General features: G+C 45.1%; 1 protein-coding gene across 1 annotated transcript in view; it reads left to right on the top strand.

Annotated features, from left to right (window-relative positions):
* Positions 1-20,541, top strand: part of LOC147620002 (alpha/beta-Hydrolases superfamily protein) — a 46,432-nt gene extending 25,891 nt beyond the window's left edge. The window contains exons 12-13 of the mRNA XM_086772125.1: positions 19,851-20,022; positions 20,122-20,541. Coding sequence (XP_086628251.1) covers positions 19,851-20,022; positions 20,122-20,184 — 235 coding nt within the window. The 3' untranslated portion in view covers positions 20,185-20,541. The remainder of the gene's footprint in view (positions 1-19,850; positions 20,023-20,121) is intronic.
* Positions 20,542-25,179: the final 4,638 nt, after the last annotated feature.

Below are 25,179 nucleotides of genomic sequence, written 5' to 3'. Positions count from 1 at the left end.
GCTCTTTTTTTTCACACACACATAGATGCATACAAAGCCAACTGTAGAGAGAGAGAGAGAGAGAGAGAGAGAGAGAGAGAGAGAGAGAGAGAGAGAGAGAGAGAGAGATGAAATGATATATTAACGTCTTCAAAAGGCCAAAATGACCTATGAGACCAAAAAGGTTACAACAATTGGTGGATCTGATACAATGTCTGTGTAAGGAAAGCTAAAAACAACTAAACAACTAACTGAAACTGAAACAACTATGAGGAAAAGTACGGTACTAGGAGCTCCTAATGGATAACATATGGGAGGAAAACTCCAGCAACAAAGGTAAGCATCCTACACATCACTATCCAAAGATGTCTCTCATTGGTCGATGGCGGATATCCTCAATGTCCTCCATGGTGAGTACTCTGACTGGACGTCTCCCATGCCGTGCTAGTATGGTCCTGATCCTCTGTTGTAGTCTCCGCCGGTGTCGAGATGGGCCTCTCATCTTGGGGCGCCTGGACCGCCCCAGCTCTATAACCCGATCAATCATCAGTGTACCTCTGGTGCGGCTGTACTCTGGGGCTAGCTGCAATGCCTGCTGACCCGACTGCTCAATCTCTGGTCGAAAGAAGTCTGTAATCTGCCTCTGTAGGTGTCTCTCCCTCTCTGATCCCCTCCCTCTCAGGAGACCCTCTCTATGTCTACGCAGCTCCAGCAAGTACAATCCGAGGCATCTCTGATCCTGGTATCTCATGACTCTAGAAAGTGGTCCAAAGCCCTCTCTGAACAGGCAGTGAAAACGGCCTCGTATCTCATAATATACTGGACAATGACATATGTAATGTAACTCTGTCTCTGGCTCCATCTGGCACAGCTGACAAATCCTGGCCTCAGCTGGTACTCCTCTAAATCTGCCAGTCTCAATCTCTAGCTGGTGTGAGGATGTGCGCATCTGACCAATAGCACACCGTACCCCATGAGAAAGATGAGTATCCATGTAGCTGGGTCTAATCACAAACCCATCCTCCGTGAGCTGGAGAAGATGATCTCTATAGAAAGCCATCTTCGTACCAAGCTCGTGTGTCGGCTGTATCCATGTCCTCCTAGTGTCCAGCTGAGTCAAGTCCTGCCTGATAAGTCTGGTAATCTCTGCCCGTGTGAGAGAGAGGGAGGGTGCATCCAGGGAGTACTGAAATGGAGGTAGCCTGTCCATACTAAAGCCATGCAGTTGGAACCAAGCTGTCATCTGTGCATACCAACATGATCCGTCTCCGTGTGATGCCAACTGTCGTGAAGACTCCAGGGCTAAGCGAGCATATCTGTCTCTAGGGAGAGCCCAAGTGCTATGTATAAAGGAGATTGATCGAGTGAGTGCCTCTACTACCAATGAGGGGGCAGCCATCTCTGCACGGATAATATCATGTGGTACAGAGGCCTTGGCCCTAATCATCCGGGAAATCATAGAAACCAAGGACCTCTCCATACGTCTCCATCCATCAGTGCTACCAGCTCGGCTGTGGTGATCCACTAAGGGTCCCCATATCTCCACTCCATCCAGCATGGCTGAAGTGACCAAAGTGTCAAAGAGCCAGAGCTTTGTTCGAGGTTCCTGAAACTGAACCTGCTAACACATCCTCTCTAGTCTCCCCAATGCTGCATAAGCTCTGGTCAATCTGGTCTCCGCTGCTCTCCTCAAGGAAAATAGTGGGCCACTAAAAACCACACCAAGGTAAGTATATGCATCTGTATACTCCACTGTCTCCTAACCATATGTAAAGGTGGGCATTGACCTCCTAACCCACTGTGCTGTGGTGTTAAACACCATCACCTTGGTTTTACCAAGGTTAACAGACAATCCACTATCCTCTGCAAACATGTGCAATGCATCCAAATGACGCTGCATCCCCTTTGGAGAATCTGAGATCAGCACAATATCATCAGCATACAATAACAGCGGAATCCATGTCCCTGCTAGCTGTGCTCCTCTGTCACCCTCCCGCTCTACATAGTCCGAAACCTCATCCACATACATCCCAAATAAGGTGGGGGAAAGGAGGCAGCCCTGTTTCACCCCAATAGTGGAGAGAGAAATGAAATGAAATGATATATTAACGTCTTCAAAAGGCCAAAATGACCTATGAGACCAAAAAGGTTACAACAATTGGTGGATCTGATACAATGTCTGTGTAAGGAAAGCTAAAAACAATTAAACAACTAACTGAAACTGAAACAACTATGAGGAAAAGTACGGTACCAGGAGCTCCTAATGGATAACATGTGGGAGGAAAACTCCAGCAACAAAGGTAAGCATCATACACATCACTATCCAAAGATGTCTCTCATCGGTCGATGGCGGATATCCTCAATGTCCTCCATGGTGAGTACTCTGACTGGACGTCTCCCATGCCGTGCTAGTATGGTCCTGATCCTCTGTTGTAGTCTCCGCCGGTGTCGAGATGGACCTCTCATCTTGGGGCGCCTGGACCGCCCCAGCTCTATAGCCCGATCAATCAGTGTACCTCTGGTGCGGCTGTACTCTGGGGCTAGCTGCAATGCCTGCTGACCTGACTGCTCAATCTCTGGTCGAAAGAAGTCTGTAATCTGCCTCTGTAGGTGTCTCTCCCTCTCTGATCCCCTCCCTCTCAGGAGACCCTCTCTATGTCTACGCAGCTCTAGCAAGTACAATCCGAGGCATCTCTGATCCTGGTATCTCATGACTCTAGAAAGTGGTCCAAAGCCCTCTCTGAACAGGCAGTGAAAACGGCCTCGTATCTCATAATATACCGGACAGTGACATATGTAATGTAACTCTGTCTCTGGCTCCATCTGGCACAGCTGACAAATCCTGACCTCAGCTGGTACTCCTCTGAATCTGCCAGTCTCAATCTCTAGCTGGTGTGAGGATGTGCGCATCTGACCAATAGCACACCGTACCCCATGAGAAAGATGAGTATCCATGTAGCTGGGTCTAATCACAAACCCATCCTCCGTGAGCTGGAGAAGATGATCTCTATAGAAAGCCATCTTTGTACCAAGCTCGTGTGTCGGCTGTATCCATGTCCTCCTAGTGTCCAGCTGAGGCAAGTCTAGCCTGATAAGTCTGGTAATCTCTGCCCGTGTGAGAGAGAGGGAGGGTGCATCCAGGGAGTACTGAAATGGAGGTAGCCTATCCATACTAAAGCCATGCAGTTGGAACCAAGCTGTCATCTGTGCATACCAACATGATCCGTCTCCGTGTGATGCCAACTGTCGTGAAGACTCCAGGGCTAAGCGAGCATATCTGTCTCTAGGGAGAGCCCAAGTGCTATGTATAAAGGAGACTGATCGAGTGAGTGCCTCTACTACCAATGGGGGGGCAGCCATCTCTGCACGGATAATATCATGTGGTACGGAGGCCTTGGCCCTAATCATCCGGGAAATCATAGAAACCAAGGACCTCTCCATACGTCTCCATCCATCAGTGCTACCAGCTCGGCTGTGGTGATCCACTGAGGGTCCCCATATCTCCACTCCATACAGCATGGCTGAAGTGACCAAAGTGTCAAAGAGCCAGAGCTTTGTTCGAGGTTCCTGAAACTGAACCTGCGAACACATCCTCTCTAGTCTCCCCAATGCTGCATAAGCTCTGGTCAATCTGGTCTCCGCTGCTCTCCTCAAGGAAAATAGTGGGCCACTAAAAACCACACCAAGGTAAGTATATGCATCTGTATACTCCACTGTCTCCTGACCATATGTAAAGGTGGGCATTGACCTCCTAACCCACTTTGCATGCATGAAAACGTCCTACTAATCACACATGCATGAAAACATCCAACTAATATACTAGTAAATATGCAATGTCAAGTATCAAGCACAATCACCTTCGCTTTGGTTTTATTTTTGGGCTTTTGGCTCGGATTTTTCTTTGGGTTCACAAAAATCCTCAAATTTGCTCTACCTTTGTCACAAGTAGGGGACCCAGAACAATACTAGACCAACACGTCAAGTACCAGACACAGAGCATGGAAAACACAACGGAAGAACCATAAACAATATAAAACCATCGTACTAAGCAGGAACGGCCAGACTCCCGTAGGAACTTCTTTATTTAGATAGAAGCTTTTTACTTTAAAGCAAGGTGCGGGTGTATGCAGCACCGGATTTTCCACGAAGCATCAACAAATCTCTTGCCTAGATATCTATCTAGTGCCAAGATAAAAAACACAGCACCAAAAGTCATCCGAAAACTGTCTCAATATAGTCCCATGAATCAGCTCATAAACAGTCCATAAATAAGCCCGGAACGGAGCCAAAAACAACCTTGAACTCCGTGCCATATCAGCCCCAAAATAGAGCCTCAAATCAGCCCCAGAAGAGCTCTCAAAACTTTCCCAGATTCCTCCAAAAACAGCCCCAGAAACTGCCCCAAATCTGCCCAAGACAAGGCCAGAACTGATGACAGCTGTCACACGCGTGGGTATGGCTGCCGTACGGCCAGCATTGTACGACCAGCAGTCAGCTGCTGTACGGCTAGCACGAGGGAAATTCCACCACCAGCCAGCTGTACGGCCAACGCAAAGGAAAGAGAGAGGCATAAGGCTGCAGTTGGCCAGCAGAAAAGAGAGAGAGTACCCCTACTGTACGGCTTGTGCCAAAGAGAGAAAACTCCAATTGGCTGAAACTGGATGTGCATGCCATAAAAGGAGAAGCCCCACTCGTTTTTAATGAATTCAACCAGCTATATATACACAGTGCTTTTCCCTTTTTGTTTAAAATAGGTGTACTTGCCCAAAAATGTCAACTTTATGCTTTTCCCAAGCTTGCTTCCCAATTTTCATGTAGGCGCCTTCTTTTGTCCACATAAACATGCCCAAAATAATAGTAAGTCCAGCCCGTCTTTCATGATGTGTGAACACACCGACTTATAAACATTGTAAGTCACTTTATTGATAAAAATCCCATGGTGCTCATGTTGCATAGCCATCTTTTAGGCCAAACTTTGCCAGTAAATGCTCCAGCTTGCTTCTGTGGAAAATCCCCGTTCACACCTTGGCTCCGATTAGTGTGTGAAACACTGGTCAAGTGGTGAAGGGACCAAATGGTGCCATCCCCTTCGTCTTATAAACCAATTGTCTGCAATTGTATAAACCTGATACCACTGAGATATCTTTCAAGTATAGCAGATGCATTGCCAATCCATGATATTTCATAATTTTGGCATTAAAGCCATAAATTCAGATCCACTATCCGAAGTCAGATATGGGCACAAGAGCCAACCGTATCGAGAAACCATCTTTATCCATATCCTAAGTCAACAATTCTGATAATAACTAGACACAGGCACAAGAGCCAACTGTGTCCCAAATATCCATAAATCTATATGTGGAGTCAACAACTCTGATATTAACCAGACACAGGTACAAGAGCTAATTGTGTCCCAAATATCCATAAATCCTTAAGTAGCTTTAAGTACCTGCAAAAGAAAAGTAAGTAGAATACGTAGTCACAAAACATCTTGCCATGCCATTGGATTGCATAAGAGCACCACTCCTATGATCCATACGCCTGCCCAAGCCAACCATGCTTCACATGTCCATATGGTTCACCAAGGCAACGACCCTTCCATGAAACCATACATGCTTGCCAGGTTTCCCCTTCCACGAGGCTTCACTCACCAGGGCAACTACCCTTTCATGAGTGTTGATAATACTCACTAGGCTTACCACCCTTCCATGAGTTTATGAGAGATTCACCAGGGCTACCACTCTTCCATGAGTTCTCCGAATCACTCACTAGGGTTACTGTCCTTCCGTGAATGAATCCATCCATAGTTGGCGTAGACACAGTCCCCTACCAACGAGATGTTAGATCACATGACCCTTGGCGTAGACATAAGTTCCCAGCCAGCAAGGCGTCATGTCCACTCTACCACATGCACTCCATGTCGGTACACTGGAGGAGAGATGAGCTCAAGTTCACTCTACCACATGCACTCCGTGTTGGTACTCTGACCACACACCTTGGACGAGAGGTGAGCTCAAGTTCACTCTACCACGTGGAGTCCGTGGTGGTATCCTGATCACAGACATGGAAGGGAGAGGTGGGCTCAAATGTAAAACACAAGATGAGAATGAGTCACAGGCAGAAATATCTTGGTTCTCCATAAACATGTCAACGACAGATAGTTTTATAGGCATTTTGGCTGCCAATAGTTTTACAAGCATTTCGGCCGCAAATAGAAATCCATTGAAAAATCCTCGATCCATGAGATATCCATGAGTTCCAGAAGTCCACTGCATCCCAAATAAAGGGATCCAAAAACATACTCCATCCAAGCAAAAGGACCCAAAGAGCTATATATAAAGCCCAAGAATTACCGAGCCAACGATAACTATATAGATGAGCCAAAGCATCATATATGTATAAATCCTCAAACAAAGATATGCCAGAAACTTTGTCCATAGTCCTTGGACATATCCATAAGAAAAACCATATAAACTAGGCTTTTCAACCATAATGTTTACCTGAAACAGTTCAAGGCAAACAAACAACACACAATTCTCCTTGTACAGGCATACAAGGGTTAAGTGTCCAAAAACACTTGGAATAAATTGCAAAAAAAGCAGCAACTTTGCAAAATTCAAAGTAAACTTAGCTTTTCTCGCCATGTTCATCATGAAGCCAAAAGAAATATCTCCTCAACATACGCATAAGATATCTTGAGATATAGCTCCATATAGCTTGCTCATAACCTTGATTTATAATCCATATGGAAAAAGTGCTAAACATGAGCACATAAAGCCAACTCCATATTTCGAGGATAATATATGTGAATCCATAAATCCTTAGTCCAATGTCTACTGCTCATGCTCGTGACTGCTTCCACAAGCTCAATAGCAAAACTGTTGGTCAGTGTTGTCCCCACTTTTGATCTTTTCTCTTTCTCATTGTTGGAAGAAAGCCTTTGCTTCCTAGAAAGCCTATGCTCTGATACCACTGTCACAAGTACCAAACACAAAGCATGGAAAACACAACGGAAGAACCATAAACAATATAAAAACACTGCATTGAGCTTGAACGGCCAGCCCCCCGTAGGAACTTCTTTATTCAGATAGAAGCTTTTTACAATAAACCAAGGTGTAGGTGAATGCAGCACTGGACTTTCCTCAGCAAATCTCTTGCCCAGATATCTATCCAGTGCCAAGATAAGAAACACAGCACCAAAAGTCATCTGAAAACTGTCTCAAAATAGTCCCATGAATTCAGCTCATAAACAGTCCATAAATCAGCCCGGAACGGAGCCAAAAACAACCTCGACCTCCGTGCCAAATCAGCCCCAAAACAGAGTCTTAAATCAGCCCCAGAAGAGCTCTCAAAACTGGGCCAGATTCCTCCAAAAACAGCCCCAAATCTGCCCAAGACAAGGCTAGAACTGATGACAGTTGTCACATGTGCAGATGCGGCTGTTGTACTGAAGTAGTAGTACGGCCAGCACTGTACCACCAGTAGTCAGCTGCTGTATGGCTAGCTCAAGGGAAAGACCACCACTAGCCAGCTGTACGGCTAGTGCAAAGGAAAGAGAAAGATAGACGGTTGCACAATCGACCAGCAAAAAAGAGAGAGGGTATCCCTACTATACGGCCTGCACAAAAGAGAGAGAAAGAAAGAAAGATTTTATTAACGTCTTCTAAAGGCCAAAAAATGGCCTACGAGACAAAACCTATGTACATCATCATCATGTCTCAATGGACATCAAATGGATACAAAAGAAAAAAAAAAGTACAAAGTACTCTATAATGTGGAGATAAATCTCATACAGGGCTCTGGCTAAGTACTCTGGGGTGGGTGGGAGGCATGGTGGGTAAATACATCCAATAAAGCATCTAGCTCCATCCGGTGCCAATGACTGGGTGTAGGATGTCATACATTGGGTTAGGGGCAAGATATCTCCCAATCTGTGCTAGATCAATCTGGGGTCTGTCCTCTTTGCTATGTCTCCTCAAGAGCTCATCAATCTGTGTCTGGTGGAGACTTGGGGAGCGAGGGCTAGTGGGCGGAGGTGTCTCCTAGATCATAGCTCTCTCGCTCGGGCTGATGTCACTCCTCTGGTAGTAGATGTAGATATAGTGCGTCTCCGAGTGACTCGGGTTTGGACCAAAGGAGCTGTGGAGGATGTCCCACCACTAAGGAGAGAGAGAGAGAGAGAGAGAGAGAGAGAGAGAGAGAGAGAGTGAAAACTCCAATCTGCTGAAACTGGATGCACATGCCATAAAAGGAGAAGCCCCACCCCTTTTTAATGAATTCGACCAGCTATATATGAAGCGCTTTTCCCTTTTTGCCCAAAATAGACTTGCCCAAAAATATCAACTTTATGCTTTTCCCTTTTTGCCCAAAATAGACTTGCCCAAAAATATCAACTTTATGCTTTTCCCAAGTTTGCTTCCCAAGTTTCATGTAGGCGCCTTCTTTTGTCCACATAAACATGCCCAAAATAATAATAAGTCCAGCCAGTCTTTAATGATGTGTGAACACACCGACTTATAAACATTATAAGTCTCTTTATTGATAAAAATCCCATGGTGCTCACGCTACATAGCCATCTTTTAGGCCAAACTTTGCCAGTAAATGCTCTAGCTTGCTTATGTGGAAAATCCCCGTTCACACCTTGGCTCCAATTAGTGTGTGAAACACTGGTCAAGACTGGTGAAGGGACCAAATGGTGACATCCTTCGCGCGCGCGCGCGAGAGAGAGAGAGAGAGAGAGAGAGAGAGAGAAAGAAAGAAAGAAAGAAAGATTTTATTAACGTCTTCCAAAAGACCGAACTCGGCCTATGAGACAAATCGGAGTACCTGTATGGGGTTATCCTCTGTCATCCCAACAAAATGAAAAAGTACTGAATAAAAAAGCTGAATCTGGGTGTGCAGGGGATGGAGCTCTATTACTAGGAGAATGCAAAGCTATATGCATGGAGTATACAATCATGATATGCAACCTAGCTAGCTCCATCCTGTACCATACTGGGGGTATAAAATGGTATACATCAGTGAAGGGGGTGTCCACAGCTCCCTGAGAGAGAGAGAAAGAAAGAAAGAAAGAAAGATTTTATTAACGTCTTCCAAAAGACCGAACTCGGCCTATGAGACAAATCGGAGTACCTGTATGGGGTATCCTCTGTCATCCCAACAAAATGAAAAAGTACTGAACAAAAAAAAAGCTGAATCTGGGTGTGCGGGGGATGGAGCTCTACTACTAGGAGAAAAATGCAAAGCTATATGCATGGAGTATACAATCATGATATGCAACCTAGCTAGCTCCATCCTGTACCATACTGGGGGTATAGAATGGTATACAGAGAATCTTTTAATCTCTAACAAGAGACTACAAGGGTCTATGAGACCATGGCAATACATCAAAAATGAAATCGTAACATGCACAATGGCATGTAACAAGACTTACAAAAAAGAGAAAATAAAAGGAGGAAAGTGGAAGCAACTTAAAATTAAGAAAAAAACTCTTACAAAGAAAAGTGGAAGCTTTGTAGGAAGTTCTAGCAGCATGTTTGTAAGGGCTAAATGTATCCATAATGTCTCTACTCATGCGCTTCCAAAATAAGCTCCTCCAGGTCAAGCAGAGGCCTAGTGTTGCCCTATGTCGTCTCCTGATATCAGCCACCTGTTGGTGTCTAGTCTCAGTGAACGCCCACTTCCTCAGAGATCCTTGGGGAAAATTGAGGGTTCATATACTATTGCCTCCCCTCCCTGTGTGAAAACATGGTTGTCCCACCACTAAGGAGAGAGAGAGAGAGAGAGAGAGAGAGAGAGAGAGAGAGAGAGAACTCCAATCTGCTGAAACTGGATGCACATGCCATAAAAGGAGAAGCCCCACCCCTTTTTAATGAATTCGACCAGCTATATATGAAGTGCTTTTCCCTTTTTGCCCAAAATAGACTTGCCCAAAAATATCAACTTTATGCTTTTCCCAAGTTTGCTTCCCAAGTTTCATGTAGGCGCCTTCTTTTGTCCACATAAACATGCCCAAAATAATAAGAAGTCCAGCCAGTCTTTAATGATGTGTGAACACACCGACTTATAAACATTATAAGTCTCTTTATTGATAAAAATCCCATGGTGCTCACGCTACATAGCCATCTTTTAGGCCAAACTTTGCCAGTAAATGCTCTAGCTTGCTTATGTGGAAAATCCCCGTTCACACCTTGGCTCCAATTAGTGTGTGAAACACTGGTCAAGACTGGTGAAGGGACCAAATGGTGACAACCTTCGCGAGAGAGAGAGAGAGAGAGAGAGAGAGAGAGAGAGAGAGAGAGAGAGAGAGAGAATCTTTGAATCTCTAACAAGAGACTACAAGGGTCTATGAGACCATGGCAATACATCAAAAATGAAATCGTAACATGCACAATGGCATGTAACAAGACTTACAAAAAAGAGAAAATAAAAGGAGGAAAGTGGAAGCAACTTAAAATTAAGAAAAAACTCTTACAAAGAAAAGTGGAAGCAACTTAAAATTAAGAAAAAACTCTTACAAAGAAAAGTGGAAGCTTTGTAGGAAATTCTAGCAGCATGTTTGTAAGGGCTAAATGTATCCATAATGCCTCTACTCATGTGCTTCCAAAATAAGCTCCTCCAGGTCAAGCAGAGGCCTAGTGTTGCCCTATGTCGTCTCCTGATATCAGCCACCTGTTGGTGTCTAGTCTCAGTGAACGCCCACTTCCTCAGAGATCCTTGGGGAAAATTGAGGGTTCATATCCTATTGCCTCCCCTCCCTGTGTGAAAACATGGTTGTGGGCACTGGAGCATAAGGAAGTGATGCCTTGTACCCAAGATGATGAGAAGCCCAAGTGGATCATGGTTCCCTCTAGGAAGGCCCAATCGACTTTGTCATAGACCTTCTCGAATTCAAGAAGAAGCACTGCAAGGTCCTCCCCCCACATCCTGGCAGTCGAGGTGGCCTCCCAAAAGGTGAAGATGTTATCCAAAATGCTCCTATCCTGGATAAAGCCTGTCTGTGTCGAGTGGATCAGATTTGAGAGGCGTGGCTGAAGGCAGAGGCTGAGTGCCTTGGCGAGGATCTTATAGGGCATCCCCAAGAGAGGGTGACGGGTCTCCACTTGCGAATCTAAAGTCTGTCACCTCGCTCCTTTGGGATGAGGCAACTGAGACCTCCGCCATGCGCTTGGGAAGGGAGCTGGTCTAGGAGGTAACCTCGTTGAAAGTTGCTTGGAGGCCAGCCTTCATGAGGTCCCGATGCTGCATGAAGAGAGAAACCGGGAGTCCGTTCTCCCGGGGCACTTCCTGGGGAGTGCTGAGAGGGCAAGCATAAGCTCCTCTGAGGAGAAATGGAGATCCAATGATGTCTGAAGGGAGTCCGAAATTGACATAGAATGTGGTGCCAGACCCTTTGACAGACCTCCTCATGCTTGGGGGAGAGGGGGGGGAGTCTGGTTCAGTAGAGAGCAGGGTATGGTAATACTCCCGGGGCAACAGCCTGGACCTTTGGAGGGGTGGCCGCCATCAATCCATCTGGCCTCCTCAAGCATTGAATACCCTCATGGGCGGAAATGGAGCCCAGTCGTGGGCGAAGAAATCTCAGGAGACTCTGGCCCCACCTGGGGCCAAAAGGAGGCCTGGCATGATATGTGTAACTGCTCCTCCAATGTCGTGAGAGCGGTCTGGGCTGTCTCAAGCTGTCCTCCAATCCAATGGCTATGAAGGGTCTCCTGAAGGATCCGAAGAGGAAAAGCTGCGGTGGAGCCCTCTCTCTGGCTCTCTGAAAGCGTTGAGCTGCTCCTAGGCTGCCACTTGGAGGAAGTGGCTAACCTCCTGGAGGGTGTGTTCTAGGTGCTCCATGGCACCTTTGGGTGTCGCGGGGGGGGGGGTGTAAGCTGACCATATCTCCTCGATCCTCTTGATGATGATGGGGTCCTGTAGGAATGTAGAATCACTTGGGTCATGGTCGGAAGGAGTGGTCCTGTAGGAATGTAGAATCACTTGGGTCATGGTCGGAAGGAGTGGTGCTGGCAAGGAGGCCCACCATACCGCTACTATCGCAACCCCATTCATCCACATAAAAGTGGTCCAGGCGGGATAAGCTAGGGCTGTCCAACTGGCCGTCAGAGTGGGAGAAGAGAGGCTATGAGGCGTCCAACCAAACCCCGGGAGGTAAGGTAACCTGGCCTCTGATGTCAAAAGCAAGCTCCTCTCAAGCTGAGCAATTGGGTCCTGGGCTGCCGCCCTGCAGTCCTCAGGGTCCTCAAGCATGTTAAAGTCTCCTCCCATGCACCATGCATCTACAGGGGGTAGACCACGGCACACCTGAATCCAAAAAATGTTGCTCTGTGGGAGTGTGGATGTTGAGGAGGCCAAGTTTTGTCGTCCCAACCTAGAAAATCAGCCATTGAGCTCTTCGAAGGACTATTGTGCCTGGGTCCACCACCCAGCTGCTACTACTGACTCTCCGAGTGAAATGCAAACTCCACCCTAATTCCTAAAATGCAAACTCCACCCTGATTTCCATGAGGGGTCCAAAAGCTAGAGACAGTAGGCGTGCCTCTTGCCAGGAAGAATCTCCACCAACGATGTGTGCGGCCAGGTGGATCATGAGCACATCAATGGTGCCTCCCACAAGGGCCGTGTGAAGCTGTCCTTAACGGCCGACTTCTTGCGCCTTCTGCAAGAGGCGCTCCTCGCCCACAAGCATTCCATGAGACAATCCTTATAAGGACTTCTTAGTCTAATGATATTTGTAAACATGATTAAAGACTCAATACTGAAAGTTAAGACAAATAGAACAGAAAGTTGAGTGTTGTTGCATTGAGAAAGGAGCCATTCTTATATAGGGCCTGAAGACTGATTAAAGACTCGATACTGAAAGTTAAGACAAATAGAGCGGAAAGTTGAGTGTTGTTGCTTTGAGAAAGGAGTCATTCCTTGCTTGGTCTCCGTTCGAGCGATGGGGAATCAACTTTGTGGGCCCCGTAAACTCTTCAAGCGTGACCAGCTCCCCCACTCTTTTGGGTTCCTCATCGCCATTAACACATCAGCAAACACCCTGCCACCATCACATCTCCGCCATCAGTGCAACCTTCGGCCTCTGCACTCTCTTGGGCGTCTCACACCACCTTCCCATATCGCCATCTTATCACCTTCACGGTCCGAATCTGTTTCTGCCAAACCCCCCTCCTGTGCATTCATCACGCCATCGACATCGCCGACTAGTCTTCTGCGCATTCCGAATCCATATCGTCCTCTCGCTGTCTGAATTACCCCATGGCTTCCACAACCACACCCACACCCACCTCCGCCTCTTCTCTCTCTCTTCTCTCTCTAGGTGTTACATTCTCTCTCTTGGACAATACATATTCTCCTTTCTCTCTTCTCTACATAAAGCGTCCCTTTTCTCTCTTCGACACCTGTTGGACAAGAAGTGTCCAACAGGTGTACCTTCTCTCTCTTCGCCAAAATGTGCCCTTTCTCTCTCATGGACAAAAAATTGTTCCCCTTGTCAACGTAACAGTCCCCTTTCTCTCTCTTTGACACACCCTGGAATTGTTCCCTTTCTCTCTCCTCGACATGTCATGTCCCCCCTTTCTCTCTCTTGGACACCATCGTTCTCTTTTCTCTCTTCGACACTTGCTCCCTCTTTCTCTCTGCCAACATGTCCTTCCCTCTCTCTTCGACAACTTTGTCTCCACTCTCTCTCTCTCTCTCTCTCTCTCTCTCTCTCTTCATCACAAGCTTCCCTACACTCTCTGTCTTCGTCACAGTGCTCCTTCTCTCTCACTTCAACATCAAGCACCCTCTCTCTTCGACAACCCTATAAGGGTTTCTGTTTACCTTCCATTTCCAGTTTCATTTTCTAGGTGCCAGTAGTATCATCTTTATTTTTCATTTTCTGGGTTTTTTTATCTAGACATTGTATCAGATCCACCATGATGTAACTTTTGGTCTCATAGGTCATTATGGCCTTTTGAAGATGTTAATATAACATTTCATTTCATCTCTCTCTCTCTCTCTCTCTCTCTCTCTCTCTCTCTCTCTCTCGCGTTGCACCATGCTCAGTCTCTCGTCATTGCTGCTTCACCCTGCTCTGCGTGGGCTACTATGCCATTCTGGTCGACACTTTCTCATACTCGGCCACTTGCCAACCCCCCCCCCCACCCCCACCCCCCCCCCCCCCCCCCCGACGCTCCCCCCCATTCACCGCCAACCTGCCGGCCTCTCTATACACAACTTCTAGTGCTTATCCTACGCCCAACATGGGATCGGTCGCCTGCCAACAAACCTCGCTTATCCCTGCTCGCTTCCTCCTCCCATCACCCACACCCTTGCCCCCCTTCCCACACCGGCCTCTTTAGTAAGAGAAAGAAACTCAAAGGTCTAGAGAGAGATGATTGCACGACTCAATAGTACTTTGATTCATGTGTTGTGAAGTACGCCAAGTACATGCTTTTATAGGTTGCAAGCCTTATCTTTTGACTCACATAAATAACATACACATATAAGCATATGACACATGTCATACACTTATCTTATCGAGTTATAAAAGTGTTCACACACACACATACACGAAAAACTCTACACACATACATACGAACACATAACCCTTTGGTGGGGGCAGCAGTTCACACATGGATACACACACGAGACTCCAAAAGACCCAACAAACCCAACAAACCCCCCTTCGGAGCGAAGGTCGAGTGACCTGAGATAACCTTCATCATGCTCTATGATGGCCTGTGGATTGTACCATGTCTCCTACTAGACGTGTTTCCCATGCCAACTCAAAGATTTAAGTCGGAGCATGGTTCAGAGGTTGAATTGAGCACACTCATGGCTTTATGTTCAAACATGACCAGAGGCTTAAGTCTAAAGCATGGATGCATGACAACTCAAAGGTAGGGGACCAAGGCACCTACATCTGGAACTTCCCTTCTAGGAGTGATTTGTGGGAGCTCCACCCATAGCAACTACATACTTCAGTCTACTCATGAGAAAACTCCCCCTTACTCTAAACATTGTAAACATTGGAGATGCAGCCTTTTATACAACTAGGCAATACAAACATTTAGACGGAAGAACACGTGGGAAAATGTAACACACACACAAGATTGTTTTTTAGATTTTGGAAGAAATCCCGGGCAGAGAACCACGACTCACACACAACACGGAAATTAGAAATCAGGGTAAAATCCTCTCTCGATGCCCGTGGTGTCGCCTTTTTCAGCATCTTTTCTGTGCTGCCACCTTGTCCATGGCCTTATGGAGACTTCAATGTGCTGCAAGAAGCTCCAATTTTATCAATTTTGGCCCTATTTTGGAAAACTCCCTAATTTATGTATACAGGAGCTTTATCTTGATGCTAATGGCTCAATTTTGCAGAAAGCCTCAAATAAATTGAAAGAAGAAGAGTTTAATTAGAGAATTATCATCTTGATTTAAAAAAGGCCTAAATTTTCTTTGAAATTGCCGGTTTACTGATGATGATGATGATGGCGAAGGCGAATCCAGTAGCAGCTGAAGGTGATGGTGGTGGGCTCATAGTGGGTTATGAGTCCACATAGCAGTGGTTGGCGGAACATGGTGAAGCTGATGACGAAGGCGGCCAATTTCGAAGGTGGCGCTTCGGCCGGTTGCGTTGACCTCAGAGGCAGTGGCAACTGCTATAGAGTTGCGTGCAGGGCAGCTACAGTTGGCATAGTGCCCATTGGCCGGGAGGCAGGGGAAGGTTTGGCGATGGTCAGGTTGTCGAAGAAGCATCAGGTTCGCAAGCACCAAGCTCTGATACCAAGTGAAGGTGTCATTAGGGTTAGACACAGGCAAGGGCTATGGTGGCTCAAAGATAGCCATTGTGGAAGTGTACATGTAGAGAGAGAGAGAGAGAGAGAGAGAGAGAGAGAGAGAGAGAGAGAGAGAAATTCAATGCTCTAGAGAGAGATGATTGCACGACTCAATAGTACTTTGATTCATGTGTTGTGAAGTACACCAAGTACATGCTTTTATAGGTTGCAAACCTTATCACATAAATCACATACACATATAAGCATATGACACATGTCATACACTTATAAGAGTGGGTTCACACGTAAGCAGGTATTTGCACACACACATACATGAATAAGGCTACACACACATACATACGAACGCATAACCCTTTGGGGGCAGTACACACATGGATACACACACACGATACCCAACATCAATTGCCTGTCCCCCCCCCCCCCCCCCCTCCCTTTCAATCGTCTCCGGCAGACAATCACAAAACAAGACCATGGTGTTGAGGTCGAGTTGGGAAGGGCAGGTGTTCGTCATGCTGTGGAAAGGCTGCTGATCTACGCAGATTCAAGCACCTTAGTGCTGCACAATGGTGAGACCCGTTGGAACTGCAAGCACTACGTGAGCTGCTGCCCTCTACTGGAGATAAACTCGATACTTGCTCAAGAGGTGGTTGGGCACTGCTGTGTTGGATTTCTGCCATGTGCATCTACTAAGGCCTTGCTAAGATGCTTGTTAGCACGTTTCGCCACTTTTTAGTTCCTGTGCTTTTCCTTCTCTCTTCAACACACTCCACCTTTTCAGAGTGTGTGGGTGTGTAGTGGAGCGGGGCAATGTAGCCGCACGTCTCCCTAGCCAAGTAGCAACTCCTAGAGGCATACTGCCTTAGAGTGAACTCACGACACAATCAGTGTCACCAACCCTAGTGTGCTAGGCAACAAGATCTGCTACATTAGGCTCACAGAGAAAGGCTTCATCTAGTAGCGAGGCTACTTGGGTATTCACACATCACATGCCATGTGGATTGCGATTGGCCAGCTACTACGGGTATCCTCCCACCGCCTACAGGTAGGAGTGCATATTTAGAGATGGAGAACTCATACGAAGACCTTTAGAGGAGAGGATCTGCAGATTATGCCACACAAGGGTCGAGACGGAGGAGCACTATACCTACCACTGCCCAGTGTACTATGAGATCTGTGGGAGGTACCACTATCTGTGCCGTGAGGGTTTTGGCCCATTATCGATGATCGTGGACTTCCCTTACTAACGCTGTGTGGGACTCTTCTTACCGGAGCTTCACAAACACAGAGATACACTCCCAAGACAGAGGTCATAGCCACCACCCCTCCTTCCTCGTGCCAGCCAACGATCACCAGTTTCTTCTGGGCCCAAGGAGAGGATATCGGCATAGTGGACCCTGTGGGTGGTGGTCCACCACGGGATACCTCAACTTGGCCCTGTCCTGAGGAGTCACTTTAGAACGAGCTTGCGCGCTTCGACGTACCTAGCGTCCCCTATCCACGAGACACCAACCACGATCCTCCATGAGCTCCAGATCGAAGACATGCTCCACCGCCATCACACCACCTTTCCACGTACTGTGATAGGAGGGAACCTCTCGGCCATACTGAGTAACCCCATACTTGAGAGAGGTGTATCCTCTACTAGAGGACGATGTGCCCCACATGCTTCATATTCTCATGTACTACATGATGAGAGTCTCTTGTAGCTTATACCCCATGTACTTCTGCTCGTTTCGGCTTCTCATCGTCGAGTGGTCATCGCATTCGCCTCTGTCGCTCGCTGCTGCCACTTCTGCCTGTTTCTCCAACGAATCGCCGCTAGTTGGGGCGGAGCTCAATATTTCCCCAGGCTCTTTGTCCATCCGGTGGGTCGGAAGCTCCGCTAGGCTCTTTGTGCCCCCAATTTGCCAGCCAGGCTGAGTCGAGCCACCTGCTTTGTTGGTTGGGCGAACTGGGGGACAAAGAGCCCAATTGAGCTTCCCACCCCCACTGGGTGAAAGTTTGCCCTTTGTGGCCTTTTCGGACAACTGCCAGTTTTGACCACCTAGAGCCTCCCATGCCCACCTACCTCGACAGCTGCGTTGTTGAGTTTGCCTCTGGCGACACCCAACAGCTTCTCCACGTAGAGCCTCTCCTCTCTGGAAGCCCTCAATCGTTGCATCCCGACCAACAAGCTTAGGAAAGTAAATTCGATTTGGGCCTTTTTTTTTTTTGGCAAATTGTGCTTAATCAAAAGTAATTAAACCTAATTACTTTATCATATTTCAAAATTGAGAGTGCAATTCTAGCATTGAAGTGTTACTACAACATGCTAAAGTATTATTGATTAAAACCCTCATGTTTGGAACCCCTAATTTTTGGAAACCCTAATTTTTTTTCGAGGGATTAGACACTGGCGTTGGAAACTCTCCTCTGTTAAGACCTTCCTAGATTCATAGCATATCATGACTACCCACATGTTCATCGAAAAGTTCAATGGGGAAAGTTTCCACACCTGGTAGGAAGTTTAATCTCATGAGGGAGGGCCTTTGGCCTTTCATTGAAGGGAAAGAGAAGATGCCCGAGAATGAAGATGCAGCTCAGAAAGCATGAAAGCTTAGAGATCAAAGAGCCTTTGGCCTCATAGCCCTTGGCCTCTCTAATAATTTTATACATCATGTTGTTGATCTCCCAACCTCCAAAGAAGTCTATATGATGGAACTTTTCTTGTGACTATGTGTTAATAGTTCTCAAAATTGACTTCTTAGTCAATTTCACCTAATTGTTGAAATTTCTTAGAAGTATTTCACTCACTCTTCAATTTCTCACTTACCCCCAATTTATAAATCCCAATTTAGTGCTTTCAACCTCAATGGTCAAAACATCATTTTGCCCAAATTTGACTTCTTGGTCAATTTCATCTAATTTCGTATCCGATTGTACTAGTGTTCCACTAGCTCTTTAATTTTTCACTTTCTTCCAATTTATAAATCCCAATTTCATACTTCAACCTTAATTGCATCTAATTTCATACCCAATTGTGAGAATTTCTTCAGTTTCTCACTTTTCTTCAATTTACAAATCCCAATTTCATACTTTCAACCTTAACCGCATCTAATTTCACACCCAATTATTGATATTTCATACGTTTTCGTTAAATTTTCTTACTAGTGTTCCACTAGCACTTTAATTTTTCACTTTCTTCCAATTTATAAATCCCAATTTCATACTAAAACCTTAATTGCACCTAATTTCATACCCAATTGTGGGAATTTCTTCAACTTCTCACTTTTCTTCAATTTACAAATCCCAATTTCATACTTTCAACCTTAATCGCATCTAATTTCACATCCAATTATTGATATTTCATACGTTTTCGTTAAATTTTCTTACTAGTGTTCCACTAGCTCTTTAATTTTTCACTTTCTTCCAATTTATAAATCCCAATCTCATACTTCAACCTTAATTGCACCTAATTTCATACCCAATTGTGGGAATTTCTTCAACTTCTCACTTTTCTTCAATTTACAAATCCCAATTTCATACTTTCAACCTTAATCGCATCTAATTTCACACCCAATTATTGATATTTCATACGTTTTCGTTAAATTTTCACTCTTCCTCGATTTGATTTAACAAGTGTCACTTTGAAACTTCTCTGTTTCGAAACGATGAAACGATGAAATAGACGAAATATTTCTTGTGACTACGAGCCTTATGCTTACATGCTCCAAGTATGAGGGGGAGGGGGAGTGCATAGTATGAGCTTATTTACCTTTTGGTGTTCCTCTTGCATGATTGCATGCGTTTCCCATGCAGTAATTGTGCAGTAATTTTAGACTGGGGCATGCTCTGGGGCCCTTACTAGGTGTGGGTTTTTAACTATTTCAACGTGTTTGGGCACCTTTTCCCAGATTGGTGCGTTGTTCTGGATTTTCTCTGTAGTTCCTTTGATCTCCTGCTTTAGTGTGGGAAAAAAACCTTATGGGCATGTCTTTGCTTCATGTCACGGAATGAGTTAGAGAGAGAGATTCTTATAATCCTTTCTCTGTAAGATTGAATGTCTTGACTAGCTTACAAAGGGATCCGTGGTATGGCCAGGCATATAGTTGAGAATGTACCTCAAGGTGTTCATTGCAACTTTCTTAGAGCAGAAAGAAGTTTACACAGATGGGCACATGAAGATGTGCAAAGGATACACTTGGCTGAAACCTTAGCTGCAAGTGAAGGGGCTGGAGTAGAAATGCATGTTCTCGAGGATGCTGGCCATTGGGTATTACCTTCTTGTGTTAAGTATAATTTCTGTATCATGGGCTGGTTGGAAGGTTTGTGTTTGTACTAATCTCTTTTGGCACCATTATTGAACTGGCAGGTTCATACGGATAATCCTGATGGCCTTTTCAGGATTTTGACAAAATCTTTTCAGGGCTTTTAGTCAGTGAGTAATAGTATATAATCTGAAGTTATCCCCAACAGATTTGGCAGCATTGCTTTAGCAGGCTTATATGCAATCAGATTCTTGGGCTTCCTGCTTGTTTCATGTTGAGATTATCTTCATATTTTTTGTTGCAATTGGAGTGATATCTCAAGGCCACATGTTCTGGATCATGTTCTTTTGGCTGTAAATAACTTATCATGAGAGCTTAGGTGAGTCATAACCAAGGCAAATGCTGCTGTAAAGGGCATTTCATTTGCCACTTGGAGGACTGAGTACACAGAATTCTATGGCTTGCATGCCATTTTATTGGTACTTCTTCACATGTATTCTTATTTAAAGCAACTATTTGGACAATCTTCTTCTTTAAGGTTGTATATTATATTTTTGCATCAGGATTCTAACTCATGCCCCATTAGTGGCCTTGCAGAGCTTTGGAATGCTAACATAAAGGTTTATGCATTGGACTCTACTCAAGAGATCTTGGGTTCGAGTCTCATTCCCTACACCATCACATGTAACTTGAGTTGTCTAGCTTGGCCATGACAAAAGGACCTATCTCATCATTGGAAGACTCATCTCACCTCATCATTAGTAGTGACTAAAATGGGACTCGTGAGGGAGCAATTTGAGCACACCCTGCAAGTGGTAGAGGGTACCATCCTATCTGTCTGCTCCTCTTAAGAATCCCACTTCCTAGCTCTAGTTGTTGTCTTCTACATTTTGACAATATTTTTGGTTGAAGGCAGAGTAGGGCAGGTCAAAGTCACAATTTGAGAAACTTGCAATTTTAGGGTGCCTTTAGGTTGGGGGATCTGGAGAAATTTCTCTGCTCAGGACTTCGGACTGTGGATCGTGGAGGGAAGAGATGGTTTGTGTAGATCTTTGTTTTGCAAAATATCTTTAGAAAACAACAATGTCCTCTGGGAAACTAACATGAAAGCAACTACCATGCCACTGCCATCAGAAGTTATCAAAAGGAACCTTGCTAAAGGATTGGGAAGTAAAGTGTAAGCTGAATAACTTAGTGATATATAGAGGCCAAATAAATGTACATAATGGCCATTTTGTGTCAGTATGCGGTGGGCAGCCCTTGCCTGAGTGGATATAGGGGTTGCACCCCAATGTGTGTAAGCCACAATAAAATCACTCCAACAAAGGGCTATGCATGCTTGGATAGAGGACATTGTGCAAGCCAGGGTGGAAATGAGAATGGCATAACGTGTAGAGGGTGCTTTACGGTGTTGGGCATAAGCTTAACTCCAATCTTCATTTGACGAGAGTAGAAGCACAGTAGGCCACCTATAATGCTCGTCACAGAATAGGACAATATCTTCTTGCAGATTTAGTGCTTTCTCAAGCAAGAGTCAGCTTTGTCACCGAATATGGATGAAAATGCAGAAGGCAGAATAGGATGGAGTGGGATTCAGGAATTGGCATTTGAAAATCAGATGAAGATTGGCTTTTGGAGGGTGCATGACATACCCTCTCCTTTCATTGAAATGGAACATGCAGTCTCTCTCCTTCTATTACAACATACCTACGAGTATGAACTTCTTTGGATGTGCAATCCAAAACCTCCCAAGAAACCCGTAATGCACCTTATACCCCAATCCAACAAAATATGCCCCCTTGAGTAGACTAAAAACCAATTCCCCAAACTTACCAAAAAAATCCCAAATCATGGAATCAAGAGCGGTCATAGGTCCCCCTTAAACTTTGAGTTGCCTCATGTGTTGCCGCTTTGAACTAACCATGCCCAAAAAATGCTTTCCTTAATTGCTCAAGAGTCTTAGCATGTGATGCTAAATAGAGCTTTCAACTAACCATGCCCAAAAACTGCTTTCCTTAGCTGCTTAAGAGTCTTAGCATGTGATGGTAAATAGAACTAACAGAGCTTTGTGATAAAAGTAATCTCTTTGAAGGCAAAGTAAGCTTGTGCGTGTGGGTGAGAGAGAGAGAGAGAGAGAGAGAGAGAGAGAGATTAAGCATCTATTAAAGACTTGATGAACATTTGAGACCAAAGTGATACAATAATGTCATGTCCTATCTTATCATGAAACAGAAAATAAAATAGAACAAGTCAAAACTATCTCATCATGGAATACAAGGAACATGAAATGTGAGATGAGCATCATCGCCCAATAGATGGTATATCACAATCTAAAATATCAAGCATGGGGCTAATGAGTAGGGTTGAGTGGTCTCCCTCAGTTGCGTCACGTGAAAAGGTAGCTCAATGGTGATGGAGCATGTCTTAGGTTTGGAGCTTATGAGGAGATCGTGGTCAACATCTGGGGCCAGGGGCATCAAGCACGTTGGAATGTGGAGGCCTAGTCCGAGGTAACTCCTCTCGAGCGAGGTGGGTTTGAGCAGGGGCCTATGAGACCATGAATAGTACAATGATACCATGGGTATATAGTGTCATGGAAAAACTAAAGAAAAAGGATGTGAAAATTGGAAACTAATACATGACTCTATAAGCCTCTTGATGGTAGATGTGGCTATGGTGAGGGCATGTCATGTCATCGAAGAATCTTACGAATTTGTCTGTGTGTGGTGGAGTTCCTTCGTGCTCTAGGTCGAGGATGCCAAGCACGTAGGATGGAGTAGGCCTGCCCATTTAAAACTCCTATGGGGCCCATGTGTACGATTGGTATGAGCTGATGATGATGTGATAGTGTCGGCGTGGGTGGTTGATGTGGATGCTCATGCCGTGAAGAAATCAATGATGGATCTTTGTGCAATATCTTGTATGGGCTGCCATTTTCTCTCAGCATGTCCTCTCAATACTATGTCCCACTTAGGACTCCTCATCAGGACTCCTTGTGGATGCAAATATGGTCCATGTATATGGCTGGTATGAGCTGATGTGGATGCAACATTGTTGGTGTGGGTGGCTGATGTGGATGCTGGCGCACAACGTCTTATATGGGTTGGCATTATCTCTCAGCATGTCCCTTCAATACTCCGTCCCTACAAAAGACCAAAGGGTCTATAAGACCAAAAGTGTTACGATGTGTGTGAATCATGGGAAAAAAACATACAAAATTGAACTAGATTTGAAAGAGAAAGCATCCATGTAAGTGTAAGTGGTACAATGCTACAATGTGAGGAGATCAAAGTGGGTCCTCGACATCTTTGACTCTATGGAGGATTTCCATGTGTCTCGAGGATCTCTTGGATTCAGGTGGAGCATCTCCTCAAGCTAGTGGGTCTCGGCAGGCATCACTTGGATCGTGTTGTCAGGGAAGATGCTCAAGGGAAAACTGTGTCACATGGACTGCGAGTGTTGCCTGAGGGCATCCATGTCAGAGCTCTATCGTGGTTGTTGGTGGGGGACTCCTAGGTCTGATGAAAGAAACTCGTGATGGAGGTTGAGAGAGAGAAAGAGAGAGAGAGTGAGAGAGAGAAGAGGGAGAGAGGGAGAAAGAGAGAGAGAGATGATGATGATGATGTGGTGGAAGATTGCCATTGAATTATTACAAAACTCATGTATGCGCTCCTTTTCGTAAATAGGTGCGTAAATTTTACTTGAGTGAGATTTTGTTTTGGCATGAAAATCTAAGGAACAAAGGTTATCTCGATAGCAAGAAAATTTTGGTTATTAAAAGTGAGATCAATAGCTTGTGTACCTCTAGATCTCATTCTTCTAATGGTGATTCAATCGTGTTCTCTTCTCAATGGTCTTCTTTGGGGTTTCTTATTTCAAATAAATGGCATGTCATGTCGGAGGCTTTGTGTTTGACTGATTTTTCCTTGGAGTGTAGACTTTGTCAATGCTTTTTTAAGTTACAGATTTCATTCTTATATAGTGACTATAATCTTTTAAAGTGTTGCATGGAGGTTTAAGTGGTAATTATTTGAAGAATCTCTTGTTTGCTTATGGGAAGAGTGGTAATTAATGTGCGTACATGGATTTGAGAGAGAGAGAGAGAGAGAGAGAGAGAGAGAGAGAGATGTGATAGCAAGCACAAGAGAAATACCAAGTGCATGCTTTTATAGGCATCAGCCCTATCTTATGATCTAGGCTTTAATAAGGGGTGTTCACACCAACTAACTCCAAAATACACAATACCCCCCTTCGGAGTCGATAGAGGTGATGCTTGGCAAACCTTTAATAGTCCCCCTTCGGAGTTGACAGAGGTGATGCCTAGCAAACCTTCAATAGTCTCTATACTCCAACACTACCCACATCAGCATACCAAAACAACCTCCCCTTGCTCTAAAGAAGGGTAAAGAGGGAATGATGGAGCATGTGAGGGACTTCCGAGGTCGAGAACCCATGAATACATTTTGGTGATGTTTCCATGACAATGTCGATGCGCACTTTAGTGTTGTTTTCATGCCAATGTTGTCGCAGAAGGCAATAGTGCCATAATGCAGATGCTTAGACCTTCCATGACGTTGCAAAAAGTCCAATTTAATGTAGGAAGCTTGAATTTTTAAAATTTTCTTCATATTTCAAAAAAAACCTCCTTTCACATGATGCCTATTGCCACAAATGAATGTAGGGAATGACTTCAAGCACTACAAACCTGATTGTATATTGACTAAGATGCATAGAGAAGATGGTGTGGAGAGGGTTGATTTGCGGGCCAATCAGGTGCCCTTCTCTTGGCAGCTCCTGAGCATTCCGTTTTTCTCCTTTAGAGTAAGAAGATGTATGGTTTTACATAAACTTTGTTGTGGGTTGAATTGGACCTAATTTGGGCCTGAGATGACCCTATTTTGCTAAGTGTTTTGCTGTCCAAGCACGCTGCCATGTTGCACTTAAGATGGGCTGTATTTTTCCTGATTTGATCCCTAGCTATGCAGTGATTTCTACACTGCAAGCTCTAGGTGCTTGCACTTTTTGCTCTAGGGCATACTTGGACCAACAAATGTACCTCTTCTTCCTTGGGTTAATGACTGAATGCTACAGAAATGGTGAGAGAAGGTTGCAAGCTATGTGGACAGCAAGCGTCTCATGAAGAGGTACACATGGCAACACAC

This window comes from Cibotium barometz, chromosome 32 (genome assembly GCF_041138505.1).
Source record: "Cibotium barometz isolate CiBa-2024 chromosome 32, ASM4113850v1, whole genome shotgun sequence".
Classification (NCBI taxonomy): Eukaryota; Viridiplantae; Streptophyta; class Polypodiopsida; order Cyatheales; family Cibotiaceae; genus Cibotium; species Cibotium barometz.
Note: the sequence above shows the minus strand (reverse complement) of the source record. Positions and strands in the feature narration are given on the sequence as shown.